Source organism: Ahaetulla prasina, chromosome 1 (genome assembly GCF_028640845.1).
Source record: "Ahaetulla prasina isolate Xishuangbanna chromosome 1, ASM2864084v1, whole genome shotgun sequence".
Lineage (NCBI taxonomy): Eukaryota > Metazoa > Chordata > Lepidosauria > Squamata > Colubridae > Ahaetulla > Ahaetulla prasina.
Genome location: NC_080539.1, coordinates 212486863 through 212512859, shown reverse-complemented (window position 1 = coordinate 212512859; position 25997 = coordinate 212486863). Strand labels below are relative to the sequence as shown.

The 25997-nt window shown below is 37.3% G+C and overlaps 1 protein-coding gene across 2 annotated transcripts in view; it reads right to left on the bottom strand.

The window, feature by feature from the left end:
• The window catches only part of CCDC141 (coiled-coil domain containing 141), a 134622-nt gene that overhangs the window by 55425 nt on the left and 53200 nt on the right, over positions 1–25997 (bottom strand). For both annotated transcript variants that reach the window (XR_009155936.1, XM_058189531.1), the window contains exons 6-8: positions 20778–20897; positions 11095–11289; positions 1448–1620 (exon numbers count right to left, since the gene is read on the bottom strand). Coding sequence is in view for 1 of the 2 variants with exons in the window: in XM_058189531.1 (XP_058045514.1) it covers positions 1448–1620; positions 11095–11289; positions 20778–20897 (488 nt within the window). In the remaining variant the exon portion in view is untranslated. The remainder of the gene's footprint in view (positions 1–1447; positions 1621–11094; positions 11290–20777; positions 20898–25997) is intronic.

The window sequence follows — 25997 nt, the reverse complement described above, 5'->3', positions numbered from 1 at the left end:
TTCTCTGGCAAAGCATTGTGAAATTAAATAGCAATACAAACGCCATTAAAATATTAATAGTGATCATGAAAATCATTTGAGTGCCTAGAAAAGAATTGCATTCTCAGTTGGAACTTTATTAGATCTGAAAGCCCCTGTTCAAAATAAAAGTATAGTTATGAAAGCTGAACTGAAAAAAAATCACTTCCCCCCCTCCTGCCCCCTAAATGATGATTAGCTGAAATATTCTGAACTGGTAATCGGCAGAATGTTCTTTCTTTAATACAGAACAGAATAACCGTAAGTACCTTAACTAAATGTAATTGAAAATCAGCTGTTCCTTTATTTCCATTGTACTGACGTACAACTTAATAGAATTTTTATTTAAAACAATCTTATTTTCTATCAGGACAATTTCCATTTACCATAATGATACTGGGAGACAAACAAGATCAACGTTTTCCTTCTTTGTCCACTAATTCTTCTAAGCTTATGTGGGCAAGTAGAAATGGGCTGGCAGGTGAGCCATAGACGGTCACATATTGATGTTACTGCTTTTGCTTATATCGGTTGGTTGGTTTGTGTGTTTATTCTTATTTATAGTGGCACCCATGTTATATAACGATTTCCAGTCATTTATGCTGGCTCCCATACTGCTTGTCATAACAATGTCTATGACACAGAAAGGAAGGTACTACTTCTATTGATCATAACAAGGCTTGGAGTTTTCACCACAACTTGCACTGGCTTGAGAAAATCTAGAAAAGAAATCAGTTGGATGGGCTTTGAGAGACGTCCAACAAAATTCTGTAGAATCACTTGGGATCTGAATTTATCATAAGCGGATTTGGATGGGGGCAATTACATACTAGAAGAAAAGTAAAGAGTCTAGAGGCCACTCCAGCCACTGTGAACGAAGTGAGAAACCCCAATTTAAGCAAGAGGACTACACCCAAATTAAATACAATAGGGAAAAGTTTCCATAAAAAATGACCCTATATATGAACTTAGAAGCCCAGATTTGAATTTCTCTATTTTAAGATTTCATTTCACCACTATTTAACCATTGGAAGAAACATAATTTCCCAATAGGGATTCTAACACTTCTACATTTTATAATGTACGTGGAGCTCTCCAGCTACCGTATTTTTCAGATTATAAAACGCATCTTTTCCCCCCTAAAAGAGGGTGAAAATTTGGGTGCGCCTTATATGTAGCCCCTCCCAGCCTCTGAAGCAAAGGTTTCAGAAGTTGAAAAAAGCCTCTTGGAAAAAAAGCAAGGCCCAGAGCTCACAACCAAGGAACCTGTTGCTAAAGTTCACCTCTGGGAACAGCTGATTGGGGGTATTCCAGGAGGACATCCACCAGTCAATCAGCTTTTTTCTTATTTTCCTCCCCAAAAACTAAGGTGCGTCTTATACTCTGGTGCGTTTTATAGTCCGAAAAATACATTACATATTATACTTACCTGTGAGCATCTTGTTTGCTAAGTAAGGCTTGTCCCTTCTGAAGAGCGTTATCTGATCCATTTTTAATTTCTTTTTGTAGTTCCTCATGTTTTATTGCCAAAATGGGCAAGCTGAAAACTTTAGATTCAAAAAGCTTAAGGGAAGCCTCTACATTTTCAAGTATATCATATGCCTGTCAAATAAAAAAAAACAGTTTGAAAAAGTTACAAGAAGCATGGTGACTGCCAACTACTATGATTAAGACAATTGTCTGAAAAACTTTCAATAAACCATTTTTTCTCTCTGTGACATTATAGAAAGAGTATATAGTGCATGCTTATTTGGTTGCATCCTTATTTGGTTAACATTGTGGAGTAGAGTAGAATAGAATAGAATAGAATGGAATGGAATGGAATGGAATGGAATGGAATAGAATAGAATAGAATAGAATAGAATAGAATAGAATAGAATAGAATAGAATAGAATAGAATAGAATAGAATAGAATATTGGCCAAGTGTGATTGGACACACAAGAAATTTGTTTATCTTGCATAAGCCCTCATTGTATATACAAGCAACATAATCACAAGATACCAATAGGAGAAGGTAATAGAAAAGATGAGAAGGATAATAGTAATATATCCATACTAAATGGTTAAATATCCTTAGACATAATGCGTACTGTAGGAATTAGGTATTCAGCAGAGTGATGACACAAGGGAAAAAGCTGTCTGAGTGTTTTGGCATGCAATACCCTATAGCAACCTTAGGGAAGGAGTTGAAACAGTTTACGTCTAGGATATGAGGCGTCTGTAGATATTTTCTCAGTCCTCTTTCTTACTCGTGCAGTATACAGGTCCTTGATTGAAGGCAGGCTGGTTGAAGTTGTTTTTTTCTGCAGTCCTAACTATCCATTGAAGCCTGTATCTGTCTTGTTTGGTTGCTGTACCAAACCAAACATGTATGATATTAATGTGAATTTTGACAAAAAGAACTTCTACAAGATTTTTTAATTCCCCCTTTTTCTGAAGTCGCCATGCCGCCTTTTCTTTATTATTCCAGATTATTCTCCCTACCATTAACAGCAGATCTGGGGAAAACAATCTTACCTCGCTTGCAACTAGCGGAAAAATTCTATCAGATCACAGATGCATATTATTAGTTCTAATTCATTCTGTTTTTCTTATATTATAAAATCAATCCTTCGTGACATGTAAGAGCGCTAAATGTGTGATCATTTTAATTGCTGCAATGTGCGCAAATTAACTTTATAATCTAATTTCAGCTTTGATATAATTGGATTTTCTTTTTCAAACTGGACACTTCATGCCATAAACATGAAAAGTGAAATTTAGATAGCAGTAGGAAAAGACTCTTTTGAGAAAATATCAACAATCTATCGATTTTATGCTATAGATTTTTATAACATCTCTAAGGATTTGGTTTCAAGTCAGAAAAATACAGTCCCAAATGATATTATATGCAATACACAGGCAAACTCTATATTTTGCTCAAAGATCTCCCTACATCTTTTTCCCACAGAGTGGCCAGCTATCAGCTATCTCAGAAAAGTGTATAATGGTACATTTTATTAGCCTTTTCAAGTAAATTCTAGAGAATTGTCATAATAAGTGCCTACTAATGCTCTATGCTGTTGTGGAAAGTCCCCTCCCCACACCAGAGAATGAAATATTTTGGGGAATATTAAAAGAGGCAGAATATTATATTTCCCCAAAGGAGAAATGGAGAAAAATCTTAACAAAAGCAGAAAGCAACCCAACTTTCCTGTCATAGGAAAAAAGCCTCAAGCAGAAGAAACTGGTCTTCTGGAATGGAGATTTTGTATCAGAAAGACTGGGCCAATCTATTCATAAACAAAAACGCCTTCAGCCACAAGTTCTCACAGAAGGCTGGACTGATGGGATTAAGAATGTACATTCCCCCATCCAAATTCTAAGGACAGGACATGACCTTTAGGACATAATAGGATTTACCCACAACTATTAGAATAGCAAAAGACACAAAGCTCACTAGACTGCACAACCGTTCGGAGCATCTCAATCAACAAACCCCAGAACCCTATAAAAATCCATCCACTCACTCAGCCATTTTGTCAGCCACCCCAGAAACATGCTGCTGTCACTGAAGCTTCTGGAAACCAAATAAACAGAGACCATCTTTCCTTGTAACCAGACTCCATTTTATTTCCAGCGTCCTTCTCCCAGCGTGGAACCAGACTGGATTTTTCTTCCTACACTGTATTGATTCCAAAATTCATGACTACTTGAATGAAAACAATCCATATCATTGGATTTGCTCCAATATTTTTCCTACTCAAAACTAAAACACCCTTCACACATTGCCAGGTGATCAATAGATTGATAGATGTTAAGAATTCTTTATTATTGCCAATCTGAATATTTTCTGTTCCATGTTATATACTGGAATATACTGATATGATATACTGGAATTTTTGAAAATGCTATGATCTTGAAGTAGAAACAGTAGACCTGTCATATGAACAAAAATCTCCCTGCTGAGATCTAAATTTTCTGGATCAATTATGTGAAATAATATACTTATAGCTAATTTTAAGGTCTTTTTAGCCATTGTCAATTTTTCTATCACTATTTCAGAGTACTGAAGAATAATCCCCTAATTAACATGGTCAATGCTAAGGGATGCTCAGAATTAAATTCAGAATATCTGGAAATTCTAGCACTAGCCTCTTCAATACTCTTAGAGGTAATATTTTTGGTCTTACTCAAAATAACCTCTTCTTTGAGTGAAATGGAAGAGACAACTATATTGAATAAATTTTCATTCCTACTGTTAATTGAATGCATTGGTTGTTAACATAAAAGAACAAAAACTGAATTGGATAATTTAAATTAGTTATCTCAGAATATTGTAAAAAAACAAACACCTGAAGATTAATTAATTTTCTAAAATCACAGTAGGGATTATTCATTATCTGTATCTGCTAATGTAATTCTAAACAAAACAAAACATGAACTCTTTCTCATAATTAAGCTATTCAAATTCTAGCCACATAATGAGATTGCTTTGATAATCAATGTTTTTTTAACATGTGGCAAAAGAATAAACAGTGTCTATGTATATCTGTGTGTGTGTGTGTGTGCGTATGTGTGTGTGTAAAGACACACTCCTCTGTGTGTGTGTGTGTGTGTGTGTGTGTTTGTATGTGTATATGTATGTATTTGTATATCTATATGTATGTGTATACACACATACACATAGGAAGAGGAAGGACTTAAGAGAGAAGTATGTAAGGAGACTAAATGTGGGAGAGTTATGTCTAAGATTGTTATGTAATGGAATTTGTGATGTGTGTAAGCCAGAGTTCCCCAACCTTTCCAGTTTTGTGGACCGGTGGGAGAGGGAAGAGAAGGGGTGGTCCTGCATGAGCAGCAAGCAAGTGAATGGCTCAAGGCCCAGTAGTGAGTCGCAGCCCAGGGATTGGAGACTGTAAGCTGTAAGCGATTTTAACATTCATCTGTGGAGACATTCATTTAAACGGTTAGCAGCTCACTATCTAGTTCTACACATATTTCAGCCACATAAAATTGCCTAGAGTATTTGAGGATTAAGGTAGATAAATTGCATAGATACAATAAATAAAAACAGAATTTTTCCACCTTATAACCAACATCTCCTTTGGATATTGTAAACTTACCATCAAGTTGTTCAAAACTTTTTTGGAAAAATAAATGTGGCTCATTATTTTTGCCTTTTCATTTTTTGTTTATGATCAAATTCTTTGCTGGAGAAGTTTGTTTATGGGGCCGTTGATTTATTTATGCTAGAATCTGAGACACTCTCATTAAAAGAACTCCATGTTGCTTTGCTCAAAAGATTTTGATATACAGTATTACACGATCCAACAAATGGCTTCAATCAACCATTTAAACATGTTGTTTCTGAATTTCCTATACATATAGTGGTTCTCTTAGACTGTTATACCTGAATTAAAAGTGCCAAAATACTTAGTTCATGAGATACCCCAAGATATGCTAGAAAACAGATTCTGCACGGCAGATTTTAATAGTCAAATAATCAATTTGTTTGTTTTGTTTGTTTTGTTTTGTTTACATTTATACCCCGTCCTTCTCCGAAGACTCAGGGCGGCTTACAGTGTATAAGGCAATAGTCTCATTCTATTTGTATATTTTTACAAAGTCAACTTATTGCCCCCCCAACAATCTGGGTCCTCATTTTACCTACCTTATAAAGGATGGAAGGCTGAGTCAACCTTGGGCCGGGCTTGAACCTGCAGTAATTGCAGGCTTTGTGTTCTTAATAACAGGCTTTACCAGCCTGAGCTATCCGGCCCCTTGAGTGCTTTATCAAGAATTGTTATCTTCCCACCAAAGGTGGTCCCTATTTTTCTACTTGCATTTTTTTTACATGCTTTCAAACTGCTAGGTTGGCAGAAGCTGGGACAAGTAACGGGAGCTTACCCCGTTAGGCAGAACTAAGGATTCGAACCGCTGAACTGCCAACCTTTCTATTGACAAGCTCAGCATCTTAGCCACTGAGCCACCACGTCCCTTCAAATGATAATCAGCCACTATTCCCCACCATCTCCTCCTTGGACAAACTGACCACAGATATTGTTGATTCTATAGACCAAGCAATGTCATTAATTATTACTCTTTGATTATGAACCACAGTGGTGCAGTGGTTAGAGTGCAGTATTGCAATTCTACTTATGCTGACTGCCAGCTGCCTGCAATTTGGCAGTTCAAATCTCACCAGGCTCAAGGCTGACTTCCGTCCTTCTGGGGTGGGTAAAATGAGGATCCAAATTGTTGGGGGCAATATGCTGACTCTGTAAACCGCTTAGAGAGGCTGTAAGGCACTGTAAAGCGGTATATAAATTACAAATGCTATTGCTATTCTTACCCTGAGGCAGCTTTGTTTGACACTTATTTCAGCTGTTGCCATTCTCTGGGTACCACAGTATATTTTTGCTCATTTTGTATCTCCTTATTAAATGGTTACCGATCATGAACAACATTTGTGGGTCACCTGGCTTTAATACTTTCCTGTGTGACATTAAACATATCTGTACTTCCAAAGAGCAAGAGAAATTTCAGGTCACAAAGTGTAAAGGGAAGGGAACTGGAAAAAAGAATTTGCTAAGCTTTTAACTGCATATCATCCTACCCCACAAGGGCTTCAAAGCAGACACCTGCTAAATTGCTTCTTTCTCGGCACATTTGTACCAACCATCTTGGTCTGTCTCAAGTGAAAGTGGATGATTCAGCTGTTGAAGGACATCATCAAAAATAGTGGGTTCAAAAGAAACATTAAGCTGATGCCACATGCTTAGTTAAATGATGGTTTGAAAGTAGGGATCTGGTACTCATTGCTAACAATTTGGCTGGTGATAAACTTCAGCCAATATATAAAAGCATGTGTGACCTTATCTTCTGGAGCATTTCTGAGTCTTTATTTGAATTATGGTAGCATTTTAATTAAAATGTCAAGCATTTTAGAAAGGTTCCATCTCAGCTGAACCGCAGCGAAGTGGCAATCCCTTCTACTTCAGACTGCACAACTGCTGCATCTCACAATACAGAGACTTCTTCACCATAGAATGCTGGAGCCTGAGACAGCAGCTTAGTGGGAAAGCTGGAAGCTCTGAAGTGACTTTCACACAGGGGATAACAGCTAGACATGGCAGATTTATTAGAATACCTTCTAGAATTCATGAAGTAGTTTTGGGTGAGGGGTGTGTGTGTGTGTGTGTGTGTGTGTGTGTGTGAGAGAGAGAGAGAGAGAGAGAGAGAGAGAGAGAGACTGTGTGTGTGTGTGAGAGAGAGAGAGGGGGGGGGGAGAGAGAGAGAGATTGTGAGAGATATTTGTATTTTTTCTTTGATATTGAAATATTTTTGAACATTAAAAGAATTGATTTATCATTGTTTCTATTTACAAAGAGAATAATGTAAATGACTTGTAGTAAACAGAAATTGGAAGGACTTAGGAGAAAAGCCTGAAAGAGTATACGAGTGCTAGGACTAAAACTGTTATATAATAAATAGTTTTAAATTACAACTTGGTCTGGAATCCCTAAGAAAGAACATAGCACCTCCCATAGCTATGCTACTCACTTCAGCTTTCCTCTCTTCAATTTTTTTTAAATTTCTTTTTGTCACAACAGTATACACAAACAAATGTCATAGATAAAACAGCATATCTTGAAGAAAATATATATATATATATATATATAATTAAAAATATGCATCAACTATATTAATTGGATATAATGAAGGGAACAATAGGACAGGAACGGTAGGCATTTTTGTGCTCTTATGCACGCCCCTTAATTTAGAGTAACGTAGTTAAACTTTGGCCTTCAAAATGACATTTAACTACAACTTTCAACATACATCACTCATTGGCCATGTTGGCTGGGCTGGAGATAGGTTCAACAGCATCAGGACTTCCACTTTTGATTTAGAGAATATCTTATGTCATAAAACTAATATAGGTATTAAGATCTTCAAAAAGAATCCAGTTCCCATTGCCTTCTTTGTTTACAGTGAACCAGCAGATGGAGCCTAGTGGAACTAAAATTCCCAAACGAATCCCAATTATTACAAATTCTTACTGATAAGTGGAAGATGGAACCCTTCCATCTGTTTGGTCCTTTGGGCTTCTGGAAAGGGCATTTTAAACATGAGCTGCTTTTGTGGCTTGACATCTTAATCATCAGTTAGCTCCATAATCCATCTACATATTGCAATCCCTTTTCTTCAACCACTCCTTCTAATATTGGAGCATCAAAATCTGGACTACAGCATCAACTATCTGGCATCAGAAGTTCTTATAAGAAAAATCATTTTTCTTTCTTGGAATTGTCCTTGAATCTATTCCATCTCTTTTTGTCCTTACCATCTGGAAAGTACAGCTGCTACAACCAAAAGAGACTACCATAAATACCTCCTGTATATCCCTAATACATTGACATTTTTAAGGAATTAATTATAAACTTTTGGAGCACCAGTCATAGCTGAGAAGCACAGAACAAACAAACAAAATACTAATTTGGGCTCTTCACCACATAATCTTTGAAAAGATCTAATGATTTTGGAACATTTTATAATTCTAATGAGGCGCTCAGAACATGTTTTTTATATTTTAAAAAAAACAATTTTAAGGAATGGCTAACTACCTATTCTGATACTAAAAATATAAATTACCCACAGTAAAGTCATGAACAATGAGAACAACAAGACCCAAGGACAGTTTTTTCCTGAATGCCATCATTTTGCTAAACAACTAATTCCCACAACAATGTCAAATTAACTACTAAGACTGTATTAGTATTCTTCTTCTCATTCTTATTAGTACCTATCTCTTCCCACTTATGGCTATATCCATATTGCTTGTATCTTTACAACTTGTATTGTTTTTATTGTTTCCTAGTATGATTTGATTGCTTATTAGTATCCTATGACTATCACTAAGTGATGTATCTTATGAATCTTGACGAATATATTTTATTTTTTCTTTGTGTACACTGAGAGCATATGCACCGACGACAAATTCCTTGTGTGTCCAATCACACTTAGCCAATAATGAATTCTATTCTATTCTATTCTATTCTATTCTATTCTATTCTATTCTATTCTAGAGAACTTCCCTCTATTTTTTTTTACATCATACAAGAAAATATAAAGAAAAATAGCATTGAGTAACTCTCTCTGAAATGGAAGCAGAATGTAAACATTAAAATAACTGCAGCATTAACACTGAGATTCACATAGAAAAGGACTGTCAAAATCCCAGTCCGCGGGCTGGATGCGTCACAAGCTGCCCACGCCCACATCCAATTTAGCGAAGAGGGGAAAAGTCCCAATATGTCATGTGACGCTACCATGATGGTGTGAGTTTGATACCCCTGACATAGAAAATCGAATCTTGTAAATACAGCTATATGTGGACTAACTCCAATGAAAAAAGGCTCTTTCTTATCCAGTTCCCTCCTCCATTTGATTTCTAGATTATTTTGGTGAAGTTAAAAAAAAAGCTACACAATTTATCAAAGTGGTAGAAAACACTCTAAAAGTACATTTGATTTTGAAATTCACCAGAAATAATTTTCTACCCTTTTGAAATGTTAGGTCACTGGCAAACTTTCTCTTTTTAGAGACTTGTGTAGAAGGTGCATGCATAAAATAGGAGTTTTTAGTGGTATGATTTTTCTTGAGCCCCAGAAGTGGACCAGCCAAGTTTTCTTCATTTTGTCAAAATTATTTTAGACAGAGATTTTGTTGCTACCAGGAGTTCAGAATCCTTACTATAAAACATCTAAATTAGAGCTCTATCAGTAGCTCACCATTCTGCCTAGTCTACATGCTCTGTTTCCATGAATGTACTTCTTACATAAAATCTTTGGCATCTTGGTATACTTTCCATTTCACACAGGCCACACATCTAATCATGTTTGTGTAGAATCAATGAGAGATTGGAATGACCTACCATTAATTGTTTTCATCTGACTTATCACTATTTTTCTGTGAGGTACGTAACGTTTTACAAAGCTCCCTGGGGTCATCAATCAAAGCTTCTTCCATGTGGTTTGGAAAACGGCAACTTCAATTACCAATCATCCAAAAATCCTATACTCCTCTCCTGGTTTTGGCAAAATGATTGACAGTGAAGCAAAACCATTCCTTGCTTTGTCTCTCTGCATATCTCTATCATTTAAAGTTAGACCATACTTGTGTAATTCTACCCCATCACCTTTACTGAGCTGATTAATGTCTGTTGAACAGTGATGGAACTCCAATTACATATTAAGTGATTTCACTTCTACTGCACTGGTGGTCTAGAGAGCTTTGAGATAGTCTGGTTTCTCCCAGGTCCATAATGGTGAACCTATGGCCGGAAGTGGCACGCAGAGCCATCTCTCAGGGCATGCCAGCCATTGCCAGTTGCTCTTCCGGGTTCCGGCACACACATGCATGCTGGCCAGCTGGTCTTCACGTGTGTGGGAATGCCAGAAATCAGAACAGTAGCTGAGCATCTGGTTTCCAGTGTGCGCATGCGCGCCAGCCAGTTGGTCTTCATGTGTACATGTGCACCAGAAACCGGAAGACCAGCTGGCTGGTGCACATGCGCACACTGGAAATTGGAAGCTCAGCTTCCCAGCACACACATGCGTGCCAGGGAACTGCTCTTCTTGTTCATGTTTGTGCACCAAGGAGTTGCTCCTCTGGTTTCCAGTGCTCCCTACACACCCACTCCTGTTTTGGCACTTGGTGCCAGAAAGGTTCACCAACACTGTCCTAGGTGATAACTCTATCAGCCCGTCTCCTTGGATAAACCCACCTTCTGCACTCCCAGTTCAGGATCCACTTTTAGTTTTCTTAGTAATCCCCAGGAAAAAAAATGTACACAAACAAAAATTTAAAAATGGGAATTGGAATCAGGTGCTACCGTTATTTCTTGCAGTCTCTGAGAAAGATATTTTTTATGGCTGCCAGAAACTGAGACAAAAACTTCAGGTTGGTTTGCAGATGCCGCCCTCTGTACTTCACCTGTTTATCAATAGAGCTACAAATCTAAGGGAGAGTAAACCTTTTTGTTCAGCTTTACAGTGTGTTTCTGTAAGGAATTTTAATTTTTGACTAACCTTCCTTGCTGCATTGAAGAAGTCATTGGCTTCTTGCAACAATGCTTTCCGTTCTTCGAAACAGCGATTTACTTCTTGTTCCAGTAAGTTCATTTTTTTATTTGAAAGCTTTAGATGCTCTTTTTCTGCATACTCCTCTGAAAGCAGAATTTTGAGTGCCTCTGATTTTAATCCTTGCATAGCGGAATTCCATTCCTGGGAAGAGAAGTGTGACTCAGTTAATTATCTGCCAATGGTGATTTAGATTCAAGTTATTTGATTCACAACAACGAAGTAATCATAGATAAGAATAATATCCGCACTAAAATAAAACATTCCATGCGTCAAAAGATAACAAAACATAAATAGCGGCAAGAAAATACACAGAAATCAGCTTGAAAAGAATAAAACTGAAATATTTGATGTGATAATAATCTAACAACAATAAATATGCCTTCCATATGTAATGGTTGCTAGGGAAAGGGATAGTTAGATATCTCAAGACAATGAATTTCAAAACTGAGAAGCCTTTATTCAATCTGAAAAAATCTCTCTGCCAATGCTAAATTATTTATTAACAATCTACTTTATATTGCTATCTTTGCACTATTTGTAAAAGCAAATTAGCTTGCCCCCAGTAATGCATGTATTACTTCTGCATAGAAATTGTTATTTCTGATTCCCCTCATGTCCCGCTGTGATGCTTCAGTGTGACAGGTGTGTGTGTGTGTGTGTGTGTGTGTGTGTGTGTGTTCCTAGGAAGGATGAGGAATGAAGATGAAACAAGCATATTGAAATAGATTACAGTAGAGATATCAACATTAAAGATTCCTTAGAAGATATTCCATACTTATAACTGGAAGATGTATAAGAGAGCACTGAACTAATTACCAAGTTAGAAGTCTGCAGGAACCGATGGAACACTCACAGTAGTGTGATAAACAAAGTTGGCCAACAGATTGGAAGAGACCAAACTACATCCCAATCCTCAAAAAGGGAGACTAAACAGAGTGTGCAGACTAGTGTATAATATGTTTAACTTCACATGCTAGCAAAAAATAGAGAAGACTCTCCGGTGAGCAGTAGACGAGATAAGGACTACCTGTAGAAAGGCAGATGGATTCAAGTACAGTGTTGATGAGTGCACTGTTGAAAGATTTGAAGGGACAAGGAAGAGACAAATTGTCATAGGGAAAATTTACATATTTGATTGTTAAGAGTCAACACCTACTTGATGGCACATAATCAATAATAAATTACATTTAATCTGCACATTTAAAAAAATGAGAATGCTATTTTTCATAATTACATATCTGAAATTCCTGAATTAGTAGTTGTGCTATTGGAATTATTACATGCTGTCTCCAGGTCCTTGCTAAGAAGGCTACTGAATTGTAATTTTTAAAGTGACAAAAGAGAGAAATTATTGAGAATATACTTTTTTTTGTTCTGACACACACACACACACTTTTTTGGGGGGTGGGGGGCTTGGTGCTGGGATATATTTTGAGAGTGGCTTTTGGTATGCCAGTTAAAGATTAAGATGACTTTTGATTCCAAAACAGGTATGCATCCCTTGCTTTTGTTAATATATTTCTTGGGAATAGGCAAACATTTACACATGATGTGATGTATGAAGTATTCTCCATTGTCTGGCGGCCCTGTCTTATAGAATAGAGTACATAAGTAAACTACATAATGCTATAAACAAGTAAATAGAAATAATGCTGAAAGTTACAGCAATGATTCCCCACAGGAATGGGACATTTGTTAGCATTTAATGCCCTATGCCATTATAAAAATTATTACATTATTATTATTATTATTATTTACAGGGGGCGCAGTGGCTCAGTGGCTAAGTCGCTGAGCTTGTTGATCAAAAGGTCGGCAGTTCAGCAATTCAAATCCCTAGTGCCACGTAACGGGGTGAGCTCCCGTTACTTGTCCCAGCTTCTGCCAACCTAGCACATAAAAAATGTAAGTAGAAAACTAGGGACCACCTTTGGTGGGAAGGTAACAGTGTTCCGTGCGTCTTTAGCGTTGAGTCAAGTCGGCCACATGATTATGGAGACTTTGGATGGCGCTAGCTCTTCAGCTTTGAAACAGAGATGAGCACCGCCCCCTAGAGTCGGGAACGACTAGCACATATATGTGAGGGGAACCTTTACCTTTACCTTTTTATTATTATTTACTTTATTCTTTAATCATGAAACTCAGTCAACTGAACATTCAAAAAGGTATCACAAATACCATTGACTGGTGCTAACGGTTGATACGGGTTGCTGCCAGCATCCTAGGTATCAACCAAGTACCTTCTTAAGATGTACAATGTTGATATCTAGGACACTAGCAGCAACCCATATCAACTGGGTGAGATCATCCATGGTTTAGGGGTGCGGTGTCATCTGTACGCTGATGATACTCAGCTGTACATTTCCACCCCTAACCACCCCAGCGAAGCCGTTGAAGTGATGTCCCGGTGTCTGGAGGCCGTGCGGGTCTGGATGGGGAAAAACAGGCTCCGACTCAAACCTGCCAAGACCGAGTGGCTGTGGATGCCGGCATCCCGGTATAATCAGCTGAGGCCGTCGCTGACTGTGGGGGACGAGTCATTGGCCCCCACAGAGAGGGTCCGCAATCTGGGCGTCCTTCTGGATGCACGGCTGTCGTTGGAAGAGCATATGACGGCCGTCGCCAGAGGAGCTTTTTATCAGGTTCGCCTGATTCACCAATTGCGTCCCTTCTTAGACCGGGATTCTTTATGCACAGTCACTCATGCCCTCATCACTTCCCGTCTGGACTACTGCAATGGTCTCTACATGGGGCTCCCCTTGAAGAGCACCCGAAGACTCCAACTGGTTTAGAATCCGGCCACACGGGTGATAGAGGGAGCGACTCGTTGCTCCCATATAACACCCCTCCTGCGCAGGCTGCACTGGCTTCTGGTGGTCTTTCGGATGCAATTCAAGGTGTTGGTTACCACCTTTAAAGCGCTCCGTGGCATAGGACCGGGTTATTTACGGGACCGCCTGCTGCAACCGGCGGCCTCCCATTGACCAGTGTGCTCCCATAGGGAGGGTCTCCTCAGGGTGCCGTCGGCCAGACAATGTCGGCTGGCGACCCCCAGGGGGAGGGCCTTCTCTATGGGGGCACCAACCCTCTGGAATGAGCTACCACCAGGTATTCTCCAACTCCCTGATCTCTGGACCTTTCGACATGAGCTGAAAACATTTCTGTTTCATCGCGCAGGACTGGCCTAATGATTTTAAATGGGTTTTTTATTGGTTTTAATTGGTCCAGCCAACTTTAAATTTTTGCTTTTAAATTGGTTTTAACTTTTATATTGACTGTTTTATTTTGGCTGTAAACCGCCCTGAGTCCTTCAGAAGAAGGGCGGTATAGAAATTTAAATAATAAATAAATAAATAAATAAAATAAACCATTAGCTATTATTATTATTATTATTATTATTATTATTATTATTATTATTATTATTATTTACTTTTTTTCTATCATCTCTTTTGCTGATTATGTAATAGTAAGACTGAAATAAAAAGAAATTAATAGAAGTCCTTGAAAACAACTCATATAAAAGTCCTGATTTAAGAACTGATTTAAAGTAAAGCTTTAATTAGAGGTCATTTTATCCAACACAATACTGAACTTAAAAAGAAGACTCAAGAGAAAAATGCACACTATTTTGGATGAAATAAAAAGAAAAGAGGAAGAATTAAAGAAATTGCCAGAAAAGATAAGCGTTTCACATCAAATTAAACTTTTATAGCAACAGCTATCTATGTGAACAATAACAGAACTGGAAATAAAGGCGAACTATCCTAAACAAAAGAATTTTAAATTTGCCAACAAACCAGGGAAGTGGTTAGCATATCAATTAAGAATTAATTAAGAACCTCTGGTGGCTCAGCAGACTAAGTCTGTCTGTTATTAACACAGCTGCTTGCAATTACTGCAAGTTCAAGTCCCACCAGGCCCAAGGTTGACTCAGCCTTCCATCCTTTATAAGGTAGGTAAAATGAGGACCCAGATTGTGGGGAGCAATAAAAGTTTACTTTGTATATAATATACAAATGGATGAAGACTATTGTTTAACACAGTGTAAGCCGCCCTGAGTTTTCGGAGAAGGGCGGGATATAAATTCAAATTAAAAAGAAAAAAGAAAAGAGAAAGAAAACATGTTTCTGAAACTTTAAGATGGAAATACTATATAAATAGACAATGTGGCTATACAAAAGTTTTCATGCATTACTCTTAACTTGTATAAAGGACATGATATTTTCTTGAAAAAAATAGACAACCCTTTTAAAAAAATAAAATTTACCAAGACTTACAGAGAACAAAAGATAGATGGATATCTATGGATAGATATGAATGGATTTATATAACAAGAGAAGCATCTGAGGCTATAAAAAGCAACCAGGAAAAGTATCAGGACTAGTTTATTTATTTAGATGTCTATTAAGGCATGTGCTTTTGTGTTAATGTGTACACACACACACACACCTTTTTTTTATCATAGGTGAATATGCAAAAAAGCTTAAAAAATGGTTGAAATACAAACATTAATTCAGAAATTTTTAAATCAGAATTTTTTTTCCAGAGGGGTTGATCGATAAAAAGCTGGAAAACATCCATGGATGTTTGCTTTGTTCCTTGGCTTGACATGAGCAAACATTCCTTTAGTAAATTCTGAAGATCTACTAAGTAAATTACTCTTTTTTTCTTTCTGGTATTTACTTCCTAGCTTGTTTTGTATGGATGAAAAATGCATTGCATCAATATTTCTGACAACCGATGTGTAAATGTTAAAGCAGAATATCCTGAAATGATGCAAACGGTGCATTCTTAGTTCTATTGTGGTCTATTCTTCAGTTCTTGTTCAATTTGAAATATGACTGATAGCAATTATTACCGGTAGTTGCCAACCAGGATCCTTCAATATATATTACTCACCGTGAACAAGACACTAATGTAATAGATTCTCCTCATGGTGAATTAAGTTATAGAAAACCCCATTTATAAACAAAATGCAGAGCCTAGATTTTGCAGTGCTATTCATGTGCTAATTAAAATTTTACTTGTGGAAAATGCTTGCTTAGAAAAGCTGAAATCAGTGAAAAGAGTTTTAAATGGAAATAACATTTATAAATTGGTCTCAATAGTTAGTTCCTCAGTGCAAAGCTAGCAGATAAATTTCAATTAAAATTGAATTTTCTTTAATAATCATACCAGCTCTCTGCACTTTTTAAATCTTCAGAATGGTTAAGTGTTTAACCTTTGGATCAGAATAATAATACTGGACAAAGATTGAAAGTTTAAGGGGAAAAATACATCTACCAAGGGAAGAATATCTGTTTCATAAAAGCCTCATTCTTTAGAATCTCTTCAAATAGAATTCTATTCACTCACAAGCCACATTTATTATTTAATGGTATGTGTCTTTTAATAAACAATAACACAGGGTCACTGTGGTCAGCAAAGCTGATTTGCTCCTATCAGTTACACAAAGTCCTTCTTTCCATTATAGAAATTTTGGAGTCACCCTAATTCCTTACCCCCAATCTGAAATATTAATTAATGAGGCTTGCACCGCACGCTAATCAGGACTAATAAGGCCTTTTTCACTGATCTGAATCCCACATGGCCAATATTATATTTCATATATGTACTTTTAAAATGTAACAAATGCCTTTCTAAATAAATAAATAATAAATAAATAAACAAGGCAAATGTGGCTGAGATACCAATGAAAATGACACATATGTTAAGTCTACCAAAGTATGGGAAGGTTATATCCAAATTGTGGGTGTGTCTCTCATAATTTTCTACCTTCCCAAAGCCAAAGAGCATATTAAACTATGAAGACCACAGTTTAAAAGCATTACTGCTAGTGCTTGCTCATTCTTATTCAGGTGTTCAGAAGCCATTACAGGGAGTTCTCAGTTTGCAACCCAATTGGGATCAGAATTTCCATGGCTAAGCAAGGCAGTTGTTAAGTGAGTCATGCCCAATTTTATGTCTTTTTTTTTTTTTGCCATGGTCGTTCAGTGAATCACTGCAATTGTTCAATTAATCACACGGTTATTAAGCAAATCCAACTTTCCCTATTTACTTTGCTTATAGGAAGATGGCTGGGAAAGTCACAAATGGTGATTGCATGATTCTGGAACTGTGCAACTATTGAAAATACATATCCGTTGCCAAGTGTCCAAATTTTGATCTCATGACTTGTGGTGACGCTGTGACGGTCATAAATGCAATTTCAAGTCACTTTTTCAGTCCCCTTGTAACGGTTGCTAAATGAATCATTTTAAGTTGACCATTGAACCTCTTTAAACCTGTCGCCCTAGATCAGGGGTGTCAAACTCGCGGTGTCACAGTTTTGTCACATGACGTATCGTGAATTTTTTCCCCCTTTGCTAATCCATGGGTGGGCGTAGCTAGCATGTGACGCATCCGGCCTGCACAGCCTGTGAGTTTGACACACCTGCCCTAGATACTTATATATACTATGTCCACCTCAATTACTCTCCTCAATGAAAAATTAATGTCACTTTGAAAGAAGCCTACCCATTCCTGTGGCCCTACATATTGTCTCCTTTGGAGTAAAACTAATTATAAGTTGGCCAGCCTATTCATCAGCTTCTAAGGATATTGCTTGTTTTAGAGCAGTGGTCACCAACTGATGGTCCGTGGACCACTGGTGGTCCGTGAAAAAATTTTGGTGGTCCACAGAAAAATTATTTGCATTTTTTTAATATTGCACTAAAACAGGGGTCCTCAAACTACAGCCCCTGGGACAGATACATGCAATGAATGTTTGTGTTGCTGCAGAGAATCTCCCCCTTCAGGGTCTTTTTGTGTGGGTTGGGGGGGGGGGCAGAAATTCCAACTTGGGGTCTGCTTCGGCCTCCTGGGGCGGGGCTTTGGGCGAAGGCTGGAGGGAAGTGTCACTTATGGCAAAGAGCCAGAGGGACTTGTTCCAGTGGGACTGCATCATGGCCTGGAACTGGCTGACCATCTCAGCCTGCTGAGCCTCCAGGCACCGGTATCTGGTCTTGCACTCCCACAGGTCTTCCCTCTACTTGGAAAGCCTATGCTCCTAGTCCTCAGTGAGGTGCTTCTGCTGAGCCTCCTTCTTGGTCAGATCCAATTTGAACTGAGCTGTTTTGCCAACACTTTCTCATGGTGGCTGCTTAGCTCCAACAACGTCTTCCCTGGTTGGGGCCCTAAGGATCTGGGCAGGGAGGCAAGGAGTGGCTGGGAGAGGAGGGGCAAACACAGGCTAGTGAGGCACCCCTCGACGTGAATGACAATGAATTGGCCACACCCACCCAGTCACATGACCACCTAGCCATGCCCACCCAGCTGGTCATTAGGCAGACCATATTAGTGGTCTGTAGAATTTAAAATTATGAATTTAGTGATCCCTGAGGTCCGAAAGGTTAGTGACCCCTGTTTTAGAGAGCCTTTCATGGAGTCAGCACTCTATTCTTAAATACAGGGATCATGTAATGTATGATTCATCCTTCAGATAAATTCTTTCTTAATCCCTTGGACAAAGATACTTTTTCCTGGCCATCTATTGAGATATTGAGAAAAAAATTCTGAACATCTAAGATGATTTGTGGAATATGTCTTACTTATAACAAAGAATTCATAGTTGTTTGGTTTGGTCTAAAGTGGTCATAAATGTTTTTGAAAGCTAAGTGATATTTGTAGCAAGAAAATGAAGTTACATGTTTTCACCAAAACCAAATAAAAGTATGCTATTGCTGTCTTTTCAATTTCTTTGAATAACTCCAAAAACATTTAGCCTTACATATAACCTTTCGTGATTCTCCACAGAACAGTTCACGCTATTTCACATTATGTCTTCAGACAAAGTAACCTTTTAAATTGCTGCTTTCAGTGTTTCATTCTCAACCCTTGATAGATCCAAGATTGAACTTGTAGTTTTTTAAAAAGTTTTAAAAAAGGTAAGGAGAAAGTAGAAAAGTAGAAATGATGCTTTACTAAAAAATAAAAACATTTGGACCACTTGTTCTCAAGAAGTTGTTGGGCTTTCAAAAACATGCGCCTGTTAAAAAAACCACCAATGTTCCTTTGAAAAGCTAGTTGCAAAAAGGAGTTGTTAAGTAGAAATTAAATTGGAATGATTAACTTTCTCCTTTTAATGGAAGGCAATTTGCTAGCTCTTCTATAGAAGATATTACTAAAAGTCTAGGAAGATAGTTTGTTGTTATTGATTCCCTCCCCCCCCAGTTAAATTTAATAACATGCATTCTGCCATGAAATATGCATGTCATTCTGTTAATGATGGAGCAAACTGAGAAATATCTGTGCAATTCATTTGGTAAAATAATTTAAAACAAAAGAACCAACTTTATCAACAGTACCCTCGAAAATTATACCTCCGAAGCTGGTTCATAAAAATGTTGTAACTAGATTAGAAAAAGAGCTGCAGTGAGCACAAGCTGGAATATTAGCATAAATCTTGAAAACAAATAAATAAAAGGGTGATTGCTCAAAAAAAAGGTAGCTGATGAAGTTGCCTTTCTGCATCTTTCTGCAGATAGCATTGGTGCTTTTGTTTCCATAGCCAACTTCAGCACCAGCTGGAAGGCAGGTTAGAATAGATGGTACAGGCGACCCTCTGTATCATCTATTTCCAATTTACAAGTTCCGCCCTAAGCAACAGCAAATGCAGGAGAGAAGAAAGAACCAGGTTGGGAATGTAATGGGCAATGGATTCAAGCTGTGCACGTTTTCACATCAAAGTCGTGATCTGGATGACTATTACTATAGACTACCAGCTATTTGTGAAAGACAAGTTCTATGCCCAGGCACAGTACATGTATTTTGGTCATTAAGAGATGAATTATTGTCCCCTTCAGTTTTGCACTAATTGGCCTACAGTATATAAAAATGCATACATTAACATTGCATTTTAAGAGCCCTTATGCACATGTTACAGCAGGGGTGTCAAACTCGTGTCGTAACGGCGTCATATGACGCATTGTGAATTTTTTCCCCTTCGCTAAACTGGGCATGGGCGTGGCCAGCGCATGATGCATCCGGCCCATGGGCCATGAGTTTGATAGCCCTGGGTTACTATAGTTTCTATTTATCCATGGAATTTATTGGATGATTTACACTATTTGCTATTCATTAACTTATGTAGATAAAGTGGTGGTGAGGGAAGAAGAATGCTTATGTTCCTTTGAATGAAGTTAGACTATGTGCATATATGTGTGTTGTGGGTGAGGTGGCTTTTCAGTCTTTGGATTGCCTGAAATCCCTGATTTATTTATTTTTTATGAACCGATTGCACTGGTTTCTAAATATTTTTTTTATGCAATGCTATTTTTATTGTTGACATTTACTCTACCTTCAAGCACGCTACAGATTTTGCTAGACAGAACAAAGCAATTTCAGACCGAGCTGAGAAGGTTGATTCCTTTACAAGTAATGAGAAAAGCTTCATCTTGAAATAGGAAAACAACAATAATAAAAAAGATAATGGTAATCAGATTATGTAACCTTAGATAAATGTTTTAAAAATCAATGTCTTAAGTTAAACTATAATCTTCTAAAAAAATAAAAACAAAAACAAAAACATCAATAGAATACTCCATAAAGGATTGGAAAACTAGAATGTGACCACTTCAGATAAAGAGTCTTACTTTAACCTTATATTCCATTTCCTTGTGTTCCTGAAGCAATGCTTCATTTTCCTTTAAAGATGACCCCAAGTTTTGCTTATTAATGTAATCTTTTATGTTCTTCTTGTACCAAGAGGTTATCTGAAATCAGAAACAATCTTTTAAATGAATAATGTACGCAAAGAGCTTGATGGCAGCTGAGTCAATAGGGATAGAATTTGCTCTGCTGACACAGGTTATTCTCTTGTGGACTGGCAGATGACCAAAAGTTCATATCTTAGATTGTGTTGTATTGAGGCAGACAACTGTGGTTTGTTCCATAACCCATGGTTATATAAATCGGAACTTAGCATGATGTGTGAATCCATCCACACAATTTTTTTTTTAACTTGTGGCAAATATATTCTCAATTATTATGTAACAACTCTAGAAGTTAGCTAGTTGAACCTAACCTCATGTTAGGTTCCCATTTTCAATAATTGGGCACCTGCAGTTCTACTACTTTGAGTTCCTGGAGAATAGGCATAATAGAGCTGGGCATTATATCCTACCTAATGTAAAATGTGTGGTGATCTATTATTTTTTAGCAATGGTATTTTTAAAATAATTTTTAAAATTATAATTAAGATTATAAAATTAAGATTATAATAATAATCTTGAGTCTCACGGTGGGTACGCCTTATATTCTTTCAGTTGCTCAGAGATCGGCAAAGAGGTAGAACTCCAGTCATCTGTATCTTGCTCAAAAATGCTAAATGGAGATTGGGCAGGGTTGGTATCAAGGAAGTCAGGCTAATTAAACTGGTACCAGGACAATGGGAGGCAAGCTGTGTCCCTTTTCTATGGACATTGCAACATCGTGCTTATTCCCCAAAGGGTCAGAGGTTGCAGTGAATGTGATGCTTTGACTATTCTGACAGAAGAAAACACTGCTATTTAGTGAAAAACTTTTCCTTTAACTACCAAAACCAGCTTTTATGCTATTAAACAATATGCATCAATATCATACTTCAATGACTAGCATGTATGTGTGAGGGGAACCTTTACCTTTACCTTTAAGATGAAAATACTATTAAAGTATTGTATTTAACATAATGAAGCAATAAACAGAAAAACGTGCATTAGAATGTTAATCTATTCTTGATATTGCTTATTCGGCCTTTGTCATTTCCAGATGTTGGACTACAATTCCCATTATCATTGCAACGTGGGCATTTGTAAGCGGATGACAGTAGTATGAAGTAAATCCTATTTAATTTAATTGGGCTTAATTCTGAATATTTTTGTTTTCAATTTGCTTCACTGCAATGTTTCATTTCCAGAACTGTGTTTTGCTATACTTCTAAGTGTTTTTTTTAAAATTGATCTATTTGTTTTAGTTTCAGCCAGATCCCCTTTTACGCAGTTTTATCAATATGTAATAGGAAGGAGAAGAATCACATTTCAGGATCACGAAAATTGCTAATGAGGATTAAGACAACATAAATAAGACAACATTATTATGTTTGATGCAAAAATTCACTTTTAGGGAGCTTCTTAATAGGTATTGCAATTTGAGCCAATCTCATATGCATGGAGAGGGTCTTCATGAGGATGAGGGCCATAATGGAGGAACTATGTCTCCAAGTCTGCCTCCCCCCTCAACTTTCAGATAATGGGGCATAACCAGGGGTGAAATGCTCCTGGTTCGGACCAGATCGCACGATCCGGTAGCGATGGGGGCGGGTAGTTTGGCAAAAATCCTTGCCCACGCCTTGCTGTTCCTCTTCTCTGTCCCTGAAGCTCTTGGTGGTCAAACAGCCTTAAATGACTGCCGTGGCACTTCAAAGGGCTACACTACAGCTAATCAGCACTGTAGGCAGCTAGTAGACCGGTGCCTCTATTTTTAAAGAAGGTAGACCAGTGCCTCCCAAAAAAAGGCAATTGGTAGACCAGTGCCTCTATTTTTAAAGAAGGTAGACCAGTGCCTCCCAAAAAAAGGCAATTGGTAGACCGGTGCCTCTATTTTTAAAGAAGGTAGACCAGTGCCTCCCAAAAAAAGGCAATTGGTAGACCGGTGCCTCTATTTTTAAAGAAGGTACACTGGTGCGCTCCCAAGTTTTGTATACTTTATTATTTTTATTATTTATCTTCTCTGTGGGGGCACCAACGCTCTGGAACATGCTACCACCAGGTATCCGTCAACTCCCTGATCTTCGGACTTTTCGACGCGAGCTGAAAACATTTCTGTTTCACCGTGCAGGACTGGCCTAGTGGGGTTTTAATAAGGGGTTTTATTGGTTTTAAGTTCTTCAACCAACTCTAAATTTTTCTTTGTATTAATTGATTTTACTTTAACTGTAAACCGCCCTGAGTCCTTTGGGAGAAGGGCGGTATAGAAATCGAAACAACAACAACAACAACAACAATATTATTATTATTATTATTATTATTATTATTATTATTATTATTATTATTATTATTAGTCATGCCCATTCAGACACCTGACCACCAAGCCACGCCCACCAATTAAGCCATGCCCACAGAACCGGTACAGAAAATTTTTAGATTTCACCCCTGGGCATAACCAACAATTTGTCCCAGTAAAGAGTCCTCAGACTGGTTGAATTTGGTTCGAGGAGACTGTCTTGAATTTATATAAGGCCAAGCCATATAGGATTTTATAAGCTAAAACCAGCATTTTGAATTGCATCTAGGAATAACCTGGCAGGATCCAAAATCATAAGCCATAGTTTAGGATTTCAGTTGAGGGGAAGCCTGGTTTGTTGCTAAATAATATCAGGAATTATTAAAGTCTTCCTCTTAGACACAAATTTCAGAGAAATGGGGGAAAGTGGCATATGAAACTGAAGCAGGTTGCCGCTCACCCCTACTCCACAAATCATGTTTTGGAGGAAGACTATGATATTGACAGTATATTTATGTCAGATTTTATTTTATTTTAGTTTAGTTTAAGAAATCTGTGTGAGAAACAGCTCACACCGGCTAGGTTTAGGTGAGGAATGCCAACCTTTTGAAATAAATGGTTACACCTGACATTTTTTTAGCAAGTGATAGGTGGTCGAAGAAAACAGCTCTTCTAAGGAGTGTTTGCTCATTCACAGAGTGGCTACCACAGCGAGTACAGTCAAACACAAAATATCAATTATCAGAAGATAAATGTATAAGATTGCTCTGTGTCACAATCTTTAGGCAACCAAGACATTCAGTATCAAGCCATAGCCTACTATCAAGAGACTTAATCTCTCAGTTTCCATCAGCTCTGCAATTGTCCCTGGATCCTATAACTAACAGTAGAGAAAGCAACTTGTTGAAGAAGAGTATTTTTAATAGATTGGGTATTTTTAATAGATTGATAATATGCTAGATAAAGGGGACGCGGTGGCTCAGGGGCTAAGACAGCTGAGCTTGTCGATCGAAAGGTCGGCAGTTTGGTGGTTCGAATCCCTAGTGCTGCCATGTAACGGGGTGAACTCCCGTTACTAGTCCCAGCTTCTGCCAACCTAGCAGTTTCGAAAGCACGTAAAAATGCAAGTAGAAAAAATAGGGACCACCTCTGGTGGGAAGGTAACAGCATTCCGTGCACCTTTGGCGTTGAATCATGCCAACCACATGACCACGGAGACGTCTTGGGACAGCACTGGCTCTTTGGCTTTGAAACGGAGAAGAGCACCACCCGCTAGAGTCGGTTACGGCTAGCACATAAGTGCGAGGGGAACCTTTACCTTTTATGCTAGATAAAGGAATCATCATAAGGACATATCACAAAAAGAAATTGTCCAAGATTTATTTTTAAAGAGAACTCAACACAGACAGAACAAAGTAGGAGGACTAGTAAGAATTTGCAAGTAATAAATCTTAACTTCAGCTCTTAAATAGCTTTCCTTTGAACTAACTTTCAACTTGAGTGGATTTAAAATGGCGTTTGCAATATACAAAGGAAAGTGAAACTATAAAAGGACAAAGGAAGAGAAGAACATAACAAGCTACTTTTTAAATGGAATGAATAAGAACTGTTAATGATTTTTTTTTAACCTTTTTCTTTATCACACTGTTTAAGAAGAAAAGTTTATTGAATTTTTTTTTCTCTTTTTGGTAGATTTTACAGTTTAAGAATGGCTCTTAAGCAAACAGAACTAACTACTAAAATCTTGGAAACTTCTTCACTTCAAATATGGAATTTTTTTTTAATAGGAACTTTTGGAGGCTTATCTTTTCTTAATAAGTTTTTAAACAAGAGATTTTTACACCAATATTTTAAAGATTGGAAATTCTTTATTGTTAGATGTTAAGCTGATTGGTGAGCAGATGATGGGAAATGTGTAAGATAGAAGACAAGGGGAAGGAGAATGCTTAAGATGTGATTTTGATGGTATTTTTTAAAAAAAATATATATAGGGTTTAATTTTTACAATTGACTTATTATGGGTATAAGGTGTTACTATTTGATATATGTGAGGTATAAAGGAATGGGAAGATGGAATATTGTTTAACTTTTGGAGGACAGATAGAAAAATTTATGGATGTAATGTTGGTATTTGGTTAAATAGAATTTAATTGTCATAATTGATATATTTTGGATATAAGTTATAATTTTAATAATGTTATTTGACAGATGTAAGGTAAATTGAAGAAATATTAATATTAGCAATGTTATTTGATTTATGTAAGTGATATTAAAGATATGAGAAGATAGAATATTGTTTATTTTTGGAGATTGGATAAAAATTTAAGAATTTAAGCTGGAAATATGAATTATATTTGTGAGACTGTTTAAGGAAGAAAGGTATATTATAAAAGAATTCTGATGAATACTGGAAGATGGAATATCGTCTTGGTCTTGATTGATGAAGATTGGATATTAAAAACTATAAGATTCTGAAGACTTCAGGAGTGGAATGGATTGATATATATTTGGTGTTAATTGATGAAGATTGGATATTAAAAACTATGTATTTTATTGATAAACTGGAAATACTAATTTAATTGGAAGATTCTGAAGATTTTAGGAGTGGAATGGACTGATATATAATGGACTGGAAGAAGAATGTACTTTTTTGTTTCTGGAAGGGGAGTTAAGGTCTTAGAGAGAGAAGTGACTATGGATTATGACTTATGTTGTATTTTAATTTATGATTGTTAATCTTATACCCTGTACTTTGTTCTGGGAAGTCTCGGGGGTGGGAGGGGAGGAGGGAAGGGGAGAGGGGAGATGAAGGATCAATGTAAAGGAATGATTGA